Source organism: Quercus lobata, chromosome 5 (genome assembly GCF_001633185.2).
Source record: "Quercus lobata isolate SW786 chromosome 5, ValleyOak3.0 Primary Assembly, whole genome shotgun sequence".
Lineage (NCBI taxonomy): Eukaryota > Viridiplantae > Streptophyta > Magnoliopsida > Fagales > Fagaceae > Quercus > Quercus lobata.
The window spans coordinates 24073349-24087898 of record NC_044908.1 but is presented as its reverse complement, the minus strand read 5'-3'; the positions used below and the strand labels follow the sequence as shown (position 1 = coordinate 24087898).

The 14550-nt window shown below is 33.3% G+C and overlaps 1 protein-coding gene across 3 annotated transcripts in view; it reads left to right on the top strand.

The window, feature by feature from the left end:
• Positions 1-1211: 1211 nt before the first annotated feature.
• The window catches only part of LOC115991900 (receptor-like protein EIX2), a 42037-nt gene continuing 28698 nt past the window's right edge, over positions 1212-14550 (top strand). The window contains exons 1-3 of one of the 3 annotated variants that reach the window (XM_031115879.1): positions 1212-1676; positions 3779-4418; positions 6022-6224. In XM_031115879.1, coding sequence (XP_030971739.1) covers positions 1373-1676; positions 3779-4389 — 915 coding nt within the window. In that variant the 5' untranslated portion in view covers positions 1212-1372 and the 3' untranslated portion in view covers positions 4390-4418; positions 6022-6224. Of the gene's footprint in view, positions 1677-3778; positions 4419-6021; positions 6225-14550 lie in introns of those variants that run through there. The other 2 variants (XR_004092364.1, XR_004092365.1) reach the window with 2 other exon arrangements.

The following is a 14550-nucleotide window of genomic DNA, read 5'->3' as shown; positions in this document are numbered from 1 at the left end:
TGGTTTTAAGGCTCTCTCTCTCTCTCTCTCTCAAACACACACACGCGTGCACAAACACACACACACTTTAGGTTTTCACCTCTTGAACTTCTGCTTCTTTATATATACCTACTTGTAGCCCTTTACGTTATCCCAATTCAAATACACATATGAGATTCTCCAAACTGGGAAGAATGTCCTTTAGCTTCTACCATCAACTACACATGTCTAACCTTATCAGGCTATCCCATCTCACCCTAGCTAACTTGTATAAGTTGGCTAAAACTAGAGTATGGGTCTTGCAGTTTTGATTTTGAGTGACAATGAGTTGTGGTTATGATGTGGAGGTTAGAGATAATCGTGAGTGACAATATTTTTTTTTAACATATTGTAGCATTTATTGGTTAGAGGGCTGCTAGGCACTGTTGACATAGCCCTCCCACTTGTATTGAATAATTTTTCCCATAGTAGAAAGTTACTTTCTTACCTCACACATTAAAATTGGCATGTAGAAACATTTTACAAAAATTGTGGGTGTAAAAGGCATTGTATTATCTTTAAAAAAAAAAAAATTAAATGGTAAACAATATACATTTCACCTTCAGATTAAAAAAAAAATTGTCGAAGTTTATATCATACTAATCAGTTTTGTGATGTAATTTGGGACAGATTTATTATTATTTTTATTATGAAAAGAAAATATAAAAATAGAAAAGAATTCTAATTTGAAATTAAAAAGTATTCGCGCATAATGTGAAACATCAAATTTCCATGAAAAATAGAATATATTATGATATAAATTCAAATTTCCACTTCAAAAACAACTACCGATTAAACCAAACTAAAATCAAAACAATGATATAAGAGGAGAGGACATATAATGGAGAATCAATCTATCAAAACACCAAAACATATCAACCTAAAAAATTGTGGCCAACACCCCAAATAATTGGGGTAAGGTCATTGCCAACGCGATAATATTTTATACTATTCGAATGACTATAATCATCTCAAGTCAAAATATTACGCGCACATTCGGGCATTACAGATGCTAGCTGGAGCCTGGAATAAGGAAAAAAAAAAAAAAAAAAAACCAATGGTGTCTATTAAAAAAGAAAAAAAAAATAGTGATTTATCAAATGGCCAGGGCTATTTCTGTAATTCCAATACAAAAAATCTTTAAACTAAACCGCACGCATAAGGCAAAACCATTGTTTACGCTTTGGAAAGAAAAACACTCATGCACAAACAATTCTTGTGGAAAAACTTTCATCATTGACCAGACCATTCTGTGGTTGTAAAATCTTCCAGATGAGTGATCCCACCGATTAATATCCATCCTCAGACATGGCTTTCGTTTCATAGAAATCACTCAAGACACATTTTTAGCAGCATGGATTTCAGTTTCGAGATTAACTCCACGAGTACTCTTACTATGCTATTTCTTCTACTGTCCTTGTTTGCGTCTTCCCCTTTGGGGATAATCAAACTCAGTTCATGCAGTGAAGTTCACACTAATGTCAAATGCATCCACACCGAAAGAGAAGCCCTTCTCAGCTTCAAGAATGGCCTCACTGATCCTTCAGGTAGGCTTTCTTCTTGGGTCAGCGAAGATTGCTGCCAATGGAGAGGCATAGAGTGCAACAACAAATCATATCATGTCACCAAACTTGACCTTCGGAATGCGGGCCTAGGTGGTAAGATAAATGCTTCTTTGATTCACTTGAAACATTTAAATTACCTGGATCTAAGCGCGAATGATTTTATAGGAATTCAAATTCCTGAATTTTTTGGCATGCTAGAGAACTTGATATATCTCAATCTCTCTTACGCATCCTTTTCTGGGCGAATTCCTCCTCATCTTGGCAATTTGTCGAGCTTGATACATCTTGACCTTAAAGACAATGGCTACCTGTATCCAAATTTGGATTACTTCTGGCCACTCTCTTCCAGAAATATGGATTGGTTGTCAAGTCTCTCTTCTTTGAAGTACCTAGATATGACGGGAGTGAATTTCAGTGGTGTCGGAGCAGATTGGTTGCAAGCAGTTAATACGCTTCCTTCCCTTCTTGAGTTACATTTATATTCTTGTGAGCTTGAAAGCCTTCCTCTTTCCCTTCCGTTTGTTAATTTCACCTCTCTTTCTGTCTTTGATTTATCATTCAACCAATTTAACTCTTCCATACCTCGGTGGTTGTTTAATCTTACCAGCCTCACAAAACTTGATCTTCGTGGTAATGCTTTACAAGGTACCATTCCATACGATTTTGTGAACCTAAGAAATATTGAGGACCTAGATTTGGGTGGAAATCAAAAAATCAGTGGTCAATTGCCAAGCTTCTTTGGAATTTTTTGCAAATTGAAGACTCTAGATCTTTCAATGAACAATTTTAGTGGCAGTATTGGTAGTTTCTTAGGTAATTTCTCAACTTCCTTGAACAATAGCATGGAGTCCCTAGATTTGAGTTCTAACAGGTTGGCAGGGAAAATTCCTGATTCATTGGGGAGGCTTGGAAGCTTGACCAACCTCAATCTCCATTTCAACTCTTTTTCGGGTTCAATTCCATCTTCTATTGGCAACTTGTCATCCTTGCAAGTATTTTCCCTCTTTGGTAATGAGATGAATGGAACCATCCCCGAAAGTCTTGGGCAACTCTCAAAGCTAGTCAGTTTGAATCTTGAATGGAATTTTGGGGAAGGTGTCATAACAGAAGCTCATTTGATGAATCTCACAAGACTAGAAGGTTTTGCAGTAACAACTGATAAAAACCAATCTCTAATTTTCAATGTGACATACGACTGGGTTCCTCCTTTCAAGCTCAAATATCTTGAACTAGAAAGTTGTCTTATTGGCTCCAAATTTCCTATATGGCTTCAAGTTCAGAGTGAGCTTACAGAAGTCACCCTTAGGAACGTCGGAATCTCAGGAGCTATACTTGAGGATTGGTTCTCTAAGATATCTTCTCAACTCACTATCTTGGATCATCAAACAACCAGATCAGCGGGAAGTTTCCACAACACTTGGTATTTCCAAATGTATCTTATTTTGATCTAAGTTATAATCGCTTCAAGGGTCCTATCCCACTTTGTTTTAAAAATGTAGACCAACTATATCTTGAAAGCAATTTATTTTCAAGCCCTATCCCGTCAAATATTGGTGATCTAATGCCAAAGTTGCGAATATTAGATCTTTCAAAAAATCACCTTTTTGGTACAATTCCCTTGTCCATACTAAAAATAGAAGTGCTTGAAATACTTTCCCTTGGGAAAAATCAGCTTTCAGGGGAGCTTCCCCATCATTGGAATGATTCACAATTCCTAAAGGTTGTGGATATTGCATATAACAACCTATCTGGAAAAATTCCAAACTCAATGGGTTTCCTAAATTCCCTTGAAGTATTAGTGTTGAGCAACAACAATCTTTATGGAGAAATTCCTTCTTCGTTGAGAAATTGTTCTCTTTGGAGCATTGATCTTGGTGGAAATTATCTCTCAGGGAACCTTCCATCATGGATAGGATCGCATGTCTTAATGCTACGCTTACGTTCAAATCTATTTAGTGGAATCATTCCTCGACAATGGTGCAACCTTCCAAGTCTTCACATCCTGGATCTAGCACAAAACAATCTTTATGGTGGCATTCCAGATTGTTTGGACAATTTGACTGCTTTGATTTATGGCTACAACAATAGTTACTTTAGTGTTTATAATTATCAGGAGGAAACAATTTTAGTGACAAAAGGGCAAGAGCTTTTATATGGTAGAATTCTTGAGTTTGTTAATAGCATTGATCTTTCAGGGAATCATTTGACGGGAGAAATTCCCAATGAACTGTCACGCCTCATAGAATTGGGTACAGTGAACTTGTCAATTAATCATCTGACTGGAAACATTCCTCAGAATATTGGAAACTTGCGGTGGCTTGAATCGCTTGATCTCTCGAAAAATAGTCTTTCTGGACCGATTCCTAAAAGTTTGTCTTCTATGACTTTCTTGGCACACTTGAACTTGTCTTTTAACAACTTGGTAGGAAAAATCCCATCTGGTAATCAGCTCCAAACATTAAATGATGCATCCATATACAAGGGCAACCCTTCATTGTGTGGGTCTCCCCTTCCAACCAAGTGTCCAGGAGATGAAACATTTGATGGCCCAACTATTACCAACGGCAGTGTTGATGACAAACAAGATGGAGATTATTATGAAAGGTTATGGTTCTATGTTAGCATCGGACTTGGGTTTGTTGTGGGATTTTGGAGTGTTTGTTGCACCTTACTAGTGAAGAAGTCATGGAGGCATTGGTATTTTCAATTCTGTGATGACATCAAAGATAGGATATCACTTATAATTGCATTGAAAGTAGTTCATTTGAAAAGAAAATATGGGTTGGAAAAAATTGAAGTCTGTTGATGGAAAGGCTTTTTCAGTTCCTAATTGAGGTATGTATGGATTTCTACAAGATCTTAAGTAGAAAAACTTTGTTCTTTGTTTTTCTCTTTGGGTTTTTGGTTGTTATAAAATTGTTTTCCTTTGTAGTTGGCCTGTTTGATGATTTGCCCGTGTTCTGTTTCTTTTGGTTTCTAGGTTTAGATTTTAGGATTATGGGGTTTTGATTGATTAATTTGAAGTTTATGTGGATATTTGGGATAAGATGTCGAAGACTGTTTTGAATTTTTGTTTAATTCATTCTCTGTTTGGATTTATGATTTTTTTTTTTTGGTTGTGTAGGTGATATGTTTGATCATCTAGATATCTTTCGGTCTATTTTTTCTTGCCTTTAGAATAATAATGAAGATTGTGGTTGATATGTTTCGCTAGTGGGATATATGTGTGTTCAATAGTAAGAACCTATGCCTATCTCTGGCTCAGTATGCCGACATCCAAAATACGTTAAGGTTAAAATCTTTGAAGAATTTTTCAGTTTCAAATGTAATTATTATTCAATATAAGGTCAGCCAAATACTTACCCAAAAAAACGAAGCATAAGTTTTGTTTAATGCCTTGTCTTAAAATGAGCATTGGTGTTAATCTTTATTTAAGCTGTTGGCTTGTGTTTTCTTTGCGAGAAACATCCTTAGTCAATTAACATGTGTGTTTGAGCTGAAAAGTTGTATTCTCAGCTCAATGCCTAATATGTGTCATGATTTTGCCATTTATAAAAAGCAAGCTGCTATGTGGTTTCCAGTATCCTCTTCATCTTTACAAAGTCATGGATTGGTTGCGTCAAGGCTTAAATTTTTTATACCATCTCAAAAAATCAAAAACAAAAAAAGAAAAGAAACAGGCTTGAAATTTTTTTGTGTAGTTGTTTTCTTCAATTGTTCACTTGATGGTTAAGAAAATGTATGTAGCTTGAAAGAATGACGTGATGTGTAGGTTTGATATTTTCGAATATGATTCTTTTAGGAAAAAGTTTTTACCTCAAAACTGGTTTGGACTTTAATTTGTAATTTTTACTGCTATGTTTGTAATGTCTGAGCATAAAATTAAAGAGGGTTTTGTTAGATTCTTTTCATACATTGGCTGGGATCCAGAAAATTGAAGGGATATTCAGTTCATTCATATTTCATAGAATGGGATCCAGTCTAATAGAAATTCTCTTTTTTATTTTTTATTTTTTTTATTATTTTTTTTATTTTTAACTTAGAGATTAAAATGTATTTGTTGAGTGTGTTAGCTTAGACAAGGCAAATAGTTGATCAATGTTGGTACCTGGAACCTTGAAGTATTTGTGAGAATATGTTTTTTTTACTATACTCTTATCGAGGATATAGTTTAATAAAAGACATGAGTAAAGCATGGTTTGTGATATTATTATTTATTATTTTTTTAATATTGGTTTCAGAAGATTGAGTTCATAGATGGATAACTAAAAAGAACCTTTAAAATAGAATATTGTTGATGTGTCGAATGTGAACTATATATTCTACTATTAATGGTTCATTTTGATTTTGTGAGACAGACACGTGCCATTTAGTTTTTGAATATTTAGTATTTAAAATGGTTTTGCTAAATTATTTTTGAACTCATGTTTTGATGTAGTCGCAATTAGATGATCTCCCTGAAGGTATCATGAATATGGATATCCACCAGTAGTGCAAGGATGACCCATCAATGGACAATTGTTGTTATTATTATGAAATTTGGAATTGTAATAATAGTATTGTTATTATGATTATGGAGCTTGACCCTTGGACTTGTAATATCTTTATTATATTTTGGACTCCATTTATGGAAGTACTTTAATAACTTTTGATGCTATTTTGTAATTTACATTTTCCGACGGACTCATGGTGGAGGCACCATAGAACTTTGGCATGACTAGGGTGAAGTGGTGTTAACTGTGGCATGACTATGCAGCAATTGACTGTAGGGAGTTTTGGTTTCCAGGAATACATTAAAGAGGAAAGTTTCAATCAAGCAAGAAATACATCCCACATAATTTCTCAAAAAAATTACATCCCACAATTGAGGCGGATTAAAAATTAAAATTAAAATGCCGTGTCCCAACATGTAAATTCCGAAATAATCCCAATATTGGAAAAACATCTTGGTGTCTGCATCTTATTGTCTCTCAAGGTTAGTTTGACATAATTATAGGAGGGCAACTTTTATCTGTTTGCATACATGCATCAAATGGGAGGTTGCAGAAACATTTTGTGAACATATTTCTACTCTCAGGTTTGTTGTTTCTAATTGATTTTAGAGGAAGACAGCTTGTTATACTGTCTGCTTAATTGCTGCTAAAATCAATAGGAGCTGTAGTGAATTGAAAAGAGGGGTAAAGGCCCAGGAGATATGGCTTTATTTTTGTGTTGGTAAATAATGAGTGTAGCTTCATGATCATGTTGCATTTTCTGGAATGAGAAACCAGATGCCTACCACATAAAAGCCAAGTCTTCACTGAGGTCTTCAACCAACATAATCTGGGACCTAAGATTCGGTGTATGTTACAATTTAATGGCTGTTTTGCGTACAGCAAGAAGAAGTAAGTCTTAGACCAAGAACATTGGCCACACACCCAGGACCTGTATTTGTAGTCCATTTAATGATTGTTTTATTTACTTTCCAAAATTTGAATTGAACATTGGCACGAATATTACTAAAACAACCTTTGTGTATTATCTGCATTCTGCAATAATGCACCTATTTATGCAACCAGAGCAGCAGCCTCCAGTAAATATTCTCACTCAGCTAAACCCTTGACTCTTATGTTTTTACTTGCATGTAAATTTTCTGATAATGCTATTTGAATGAACTGTTTCTTAGTGGTGTAAATTTTCAGACGACAACAATGAGCCAAGATTACTCTGTAAACTGTAAAGGCGTTGTTTCCCATACTTGACACTAAAAGAGGCAATAGTTCAAGCCAATTGGCAGAAGTTCTTCCGGATAATCACTCATCTCTCTCTCCCCTTAGAGACTATCTTTAATTTTGAAGCTTCTGAGTGAAATAATCTGAAATGAGAAAAAATTTGTTTATTCCAGGAAGGAAAAATACGCAACATCAAAATCATGAAACAATTTGATTGGTTATTCTATATTAGATGGAAAACCAAGCAATGAAGAACTTTTGGCACCTTGTTCTTCCAGGATGTGTAAATTATTAAGCACAGAAAATGTTGCAATGCAAAAAATTGAAGTTTCTAGAGATTACTCATTTGGTGAAAAGAAGTTTGAAATAAATGGCTCTTTGGTAATTCAGTTTAGTGAAACTTGAGAATTCGAAAGTTTTTGAAGATCAGCACACAAAATGCTCAAGTTGGTTCAGCACTGCTGCATAAAGATGATGGGACTACTCCAAAGATGCAAGCTCAGTTTCTCAGGCAGAAGAACAAAGGTGTTCAATCTGATACTGTGCCCAGTGTTAAAAGAGGAATCCAGAGGATCTGGTAAACTGATTCAGGTGAAGTGTTTTAACAACATAATGCAAATGAAGTAGTTTATGTTAACGTTTCTTTTGATTGTATATGAGACATATTTAGCAAGGAAACTAGAAAGGAGGCTGGCTTCTAACACAAAAAGAAGTGCTTCCGCTTGTTAACTGCAAAACAATTGAACTTTGACATGGTTATAGGTGACTTTGGACAGTTGGACTGTTTCGATTACAAGTCATTTTGCCATTTGTTTTCTGTAATATTTCTAGAATTCTCCCTCCTTACTTTGTAAGCCTCCTGAAAAAGAATTTCTCTACAGGAAGTGGTTTCCCTATTTATAATGCAGCCTATTTATGCTGCGGCTAATGCTATATGCTCTTTCACAGGAGAAACAAAAGAGATGCAACCTGAGCAGCCTCCAGAAATTTTTTTCACCCTGGTAAACCCTGGACTTTTTATCTGTTTATATGTTCATATTTAGATGTAAAGTATTTTCTGATAATGCTATTTGTGTGAACTATTTCTTGGTTATGGGAATTTTCAGGCAACACAAATGAATCAAGATTCTTCTGTAAAGGCATTGACTCCTATACGTGACACTAAGAGGCAATAGTTCAACTTCAAGCCAATTGGGAGTTCTTCCTGCTAATCGCTCATCTCTTTCTCCCTTTAAGAGTCAATCTTTAATTTTGAAGCGTCCGAGTGATCTTATCAGCAATGAGAAAAAAATTTTGATGCCTGGAAGGAAAAATATGCAACATCAGGATCATGAAATAACTTATATGACTGGTTATTCTATATTAAATGAAAAACCAAGCAAAGAAAAACTTATAGCACCTTGTTCTGCTAGGAAGCGTAAATTATTAAACATAGAAAATGCTGCGATGCAACAAATTGAAGTTTCTCACGATCAGTCATTTGGTGCAAAGAAGTTTGAAACAACTGGCCCTTTGGGTATCAATTTAGTTAATCTTGAGAATTTGCAAATTCTGATGGCATCAGCACACAGAATACTAAACTTGGTTCATGAGTACTGCATAAAGTTCGAGGAACTTCTCAAGAGAAGCAAGCTCAATTTTTCAGGCTGAAGAACGAAGGTGTTCAGTCCAACCCTGTGCCCAGTGGTAACGAGGAATCCAGGGGATCTACTTTTCTGATTCAGGTGAAGTGTTTTGACAATATGTGGTTGTTCGTTTGTTGTAAATGAGAAATATGTGGCAAGAAACTGGACAGGAGGCTGGCTTCTAACACAACAAGAAGAGCTTCCACTTGTTAACTGCAGAATAATTGAACTTTTACATGGTTATTACTTATTGGTGACTTGAAATGTTTCTGATTATATGCCATTTTGTCATCATTTTCTTTAATTCTTCTAGAATCTTCCCTCCCTTCTTTGCATGCCTCCTAAAAAAGCTATTCTCTAAAGCAAGTGGTTTTCTTGGAATTTTGCATTGGATGCCAGAACTATATTAAAGCAGTCATGTTTGTTTTTGTTTCTTCTCTGAAACCAATGAGCTAGAGGCAATTCTTTGACTCACTAAGTTTTTCGTATTGCTTTCTTGTTTAAAATGTCAATTAAGAAATTGGTTTTGGATTTTGTTCAAACCTATGCCTACAGGTTAAAGAGAAGCTTAGTGCTGAAGAATATAAAAAATTTGTGGAGTTAATGAAGGCACTTAAGTCTAAAGAAATGAAGATAAGTCAAGTTTTACAATCCATTGTGAGATTATTCTCTGGAACAGAGAGGCTTCATCTTCTTGAAAGGTACTCATTGCTATTGGATTTTAATACTATTGGCGGCAATTGCCCATGTGGCTATGCATCTAAAATTTGACTTGAAGGCTGAGGGTTCTTCATAAGATAGTACTTTCTATTAATGCCATGATTGACATTGATTATGGATGCTATTATTGATGGCATAGGTTGGGTGCTTCATTCAGATACTAGTGTTAATAAAATTCTTTTGGGTTACGATATTGATATTTAAGGACAAAAAAATTATTTACCCTTTCATTTGTGTATTATGCTTTCTAAATGTTGCTAACATAGTATGATTGATAAATGCTTAAGCCTGAAAATGACAGATGTGACACCTTTTATTTGTTGTTTTTCTATTACATTATGCATAGAATGTCTCCCCTTCCCCTAGTCTTTTTTGAAAATTGAAATATCCAAATTTATCTTCTTCATACATTTTGTTTCTTATATTCAATAATTGTAGCATGTCCGCTCTCACCCTTGCTATCGTCATTGTGAACAGGTTTAAGGACTATCTTCCTGCAAAGTATCATTCTCTGTATGAGCAGCACCTTGTAACAAATAATGACAAACCTTGACGTGCAGAATCGTTCTCTGTATTTTATCCAAGTTTTTAATTTTTATCCAATCTTAAGTAAACACATTGGGTTTCTAGAACAATATATGAGAGGGATTGGGTATTAGCAGGATAAAGGTTGAGTTTTTCAATCTTGAAAATTCTGTTATCTCTTGAAGGGAAAAGGTTAGTATTTTGCTTTTCATGTTAATGGTGTAGCTCAAATAGTCAGACAACCTTAATATCCCCATTGTAAATTTGGCTTGGAAAGCCAAGGGATCCGTTTGATGCAGATGAATTGTGCGAGTAATTTTTTAGTTGTGGAACTTTGTTTATTAATTGAGATTTGCAATTAGTAATTACATTACGTGTTTGGTAAGTAATGTTTTGTTGGGCTTACCCACAGTTTTGATGGTTGCTTTTTGTCCAGGAGGAAAATGATACTTGTATAAGCAACTCTTTTGCAGGGCTGAGCATAGACCCGGCCAACTCGGCCCACCCAACCGACCCAACCTGACCTGAAGGGTCTTGGACGAGTTGAATGGATTCTTGGGTCGGGTTCGGGTCCAATATTCGGGTCTGCCTTGGGTTCGGGTCGGTTTCAGGTCCAACCCGACCCGACCGATCTAAAAAAAAAAAAAAAAAAAAAAACAACAACAACAACTAATGTATTAGACAATCGAAACTATGGTTGAGAATAAATTGAATTTGACTAAACCATTGTAAACTATGGTGCTCCCTCTTTTGTCTATGAATCTATGCTTCTTCTTTTTTTCTTTTTTCTTTTTTTATTGTAGCATAATTTTCTAATGACAATACTTTCCATCCAAATGAAGGTTATAATGATAATAAAATAATTGGAATTCACAAAAAAGGAATAACTCTATTATCATTGATCTTGCACTGTAGGATAATAAAAAAGGAAAAATAGGCAAGAGTACAATGCAAAATCTAGCCTAACTTCAAGGCAAATAATAAAAAAATAAAAAAGGGTTCAGCTTCAGCCCGTGATACTAGTCATGCCTTACATGTGCTTTACAGGTCTTACCATAACTGTGTGTATTAGATAAGGTTTGCCTTTAATATTTTCCATAGTGAAAGTCAAATTTATGTTTAAAAAAAAATTTATTTCAGTCCTAATTATATCAAGGATCTTGTTTCTTATTGGAAAGTATATTTCCAAACTAAGTCTAGTGCTGATGTAAACAAAAATGGTAAATTTTATTTCTCATTCAATGAGGAGCAGGTCAAGATGTACACAAGGAAAAAAATTGTAAAAGTTATCTAATCAAGAAATCACGACCATTAAGCTTATACGACAATAAATAAATTATTGAATTTAATTTTTCACATTAATGTAAATCGCTAAATTAGTAAAATAATTTCAATAAAATATTGCCTAAACAAACATGCATTAACTTGATAAAGAAAACGGAATTAACATTTATTATCATAAAAAGTGGAGATCCTTCAAACATGGAAGTTTAAAAATAAAAATAAAACCATGACAACTTTTAAATGGCAAGTTTGAGTAATAGGGTATGTAATTGTTTCCCCATTAATAGCTCATTAAAGTGGTGGCTATTTCAATGTTTCTTTAGGCCTTTTACAGTTTCACTTTCACCTTCACACAATTGGGAAAAAATAAATAAATAAATAAAAAGACAGACGGACCCGACCCAATACCCGACCACCTGACCTGACCCGAGACCCGTACTTTTCGGGTTGGGTCGGGTTTCTCCCTGATAAACCCGATTGTTATTGGGTCGGGTTGCAGGTGGCAGTAAAACCGACCCGACCCGATATCAGTCTTGCTATTTTGTATCATGGTGAGTCCAATGATTGGACTCCAATCCTATGCTTTGTATGGCTTTAGAAGAAAGACTGTAAGCTAAAAAAATGCATGGGAAAAAGGCAACCTCAACTATTGCTTATGGGCATCCACAATATTTAGTAGTGCAAGAGAGTTTGGATCGCCATGAATTGGAAGAAGAGAGGAATTGAGTAACATATGCATGATTATACTAGCAATATTTCTCATCGAAGAAATGGTTTTCTTTTGGTATTATTATTATTATTACTGTATAATGAAGGAGAGATGCATATTATATGCTATTTCAGCCCATACTTGTATAAAGCTTTCCTTTTGTTGTATTTTTAATGTTATTCTTTTGACAATGTACATAATTCCCTTTTGTTGTTCGTGGATGGATTTAAATTAAACCATAGCTTTGTCAAAAGCTTTGTAACTTAACTGGTTGTCAACTTTTGGTGTATCCATGGCATTTGGGGTTTAATCCTCACTCTTTGTTGTAGTTATCGAATTAAAAATAAAAATAAAAACCATAGTTTTTAAAACATTCAAATTAAATTAAAATTAAAATAGTCTATTTAGAAAGTAAGGAAATATCAAAGTAAATTATCCATGAGACTCATCAAAGGAGTCCTGACAGTCATAATAAGAAGATTAAGTTTGCATTAAATTTACGGACAAAGTTTAGTTACAAAATTGGTTATAGTTTTAGGTTATAATTTCACTCAATAAAATAAACATTACTACATATTTTGAAAATCTAACCATTGAATTGCATGTTGTTTATGTTCTTAATATACATAAATTTTGTGTGAATCAGATATTATTTATTTTATGATTTATAAGTTTATATTTTATACATAATTTTAAACTACAAAAACTTGCAATATAAACAATTTATTGATGATATAACTATTAATCTTTAATTTCTTAAAAATTTTGTAAGTATGGAGGATATAAACTGTCTTAAATTTATTATAGCTGTTAAAATTTATAACATAACTAATTTTATAACTAAACTTGTCTTAAATTTTAAATAGTGGTTACCATTTATAACAATTCTTTTCTAACATCAAAGCCCATTTTAGAAAAGAAAAACAATCTTATTTGGCCTCTATCCATGTGGGTCGGTTATAGTGCTTCTTGTGGGCCAAAATGGCCAGATACCACATTTTTTGGAAATTTTTAGCAAAAAAACACTGTTTCAGAAATAAATGGCAAAGTACCACTTTTTTCAGAACTCGAGTTTCAGAAACTCGAGTTCCTCATCAATTTTGCCATCGTGGCACTGCTGAGTTGGATTTGTGCGATTAAAAGAAATTATGTGGTACTCGAGCTTGGTAAACTCGAGTACCATGCAACACAATACTTGAGTATACCAAGCTCAAGTACCTTTTATAAATAAAATGCAAAAAAAAAAAAAAAAAAAAAAAAAAAAAAAATTTACACAGTACTCGAGTTGGTAAACTCGAGTACTGTGTAAATTCTTGTTTTTTTTTTTTTTTTTGTTTTGTTTTTTTTTGGGGATAAACAACAAATAAACATAAAGATAAAAATAAGTAGCTTTTTTTTATGTTTTTATTTATTTAAATAGAAGCATTGTAAAATATAGAGATTTTAATTTCGAAATATGAATTTAATTTCTACATTAATTAAAATTGTTCATTGTTTTCTCATAAAAGTTGTTCACTATTTTCTGTGTAAACAATTTTTACGATTTTGCATAAAATTATTTTCTGTTCAGCATTATTTAAGAAATTGTTGCTCTCTTTTTTGCATAAATTATTTTCTGTTTACTATTTAAAAAATTGTTCACTGTTTTCTCATAAAACACCTAGTGAAATCATGTTTTCTAAATTTAAACGCCAAATGTGAATGCTTTTTCATGTTTGAATTACACAATAATCGAATATATTTTTCTGCATTGATAAAATCTGTTTCTACATTAATAAAATTTTCCCTTTGCACATAATATTTACAGTATATTCAAATCTGCTTACTGCATTCATAAAATCTGTTTTCTGCATTGTTTATGCAGAATGCTAGAAATAGTTCATGCAGAAAACAGTGAACAATTTTTATGAGAAAACAGTGAACAGTTTTACTTAATGCAGAAAATAGTTTTACTTAGTGAACAGTTCTACATTCAACTAATTCGAAATATGATGTGCAGAGGGAAAATTTTTATTAATGTAGAAATAGATTTTATCAATACAGAAAAATATATTCGATTATTGTGAAATTCAAACATGAAAAAGCATTCACATTTGGCGTTTAAATTTAGAAAACACGATTTCACTAGGTGTTTTATGAGAAAACAGTGAAAATTTTTTAAATAGTGAACAGAAAATAATTTATGCAAAAAAGAGAGCGAACAATTTCTTAAATAATGCTGAACATAAAATAATTTTATGCAAAATCGTAGAAATTGTTTATACAGAAAACAGTGGAATTGTTTTATGAGAAAACAATAAACAATTTAATTAATATAAAAATTAAATTCATATTTCGAAATTAAAATCTCTATATTTTACAATGCTTCTATTTAAATAAATAAAAATATAAAA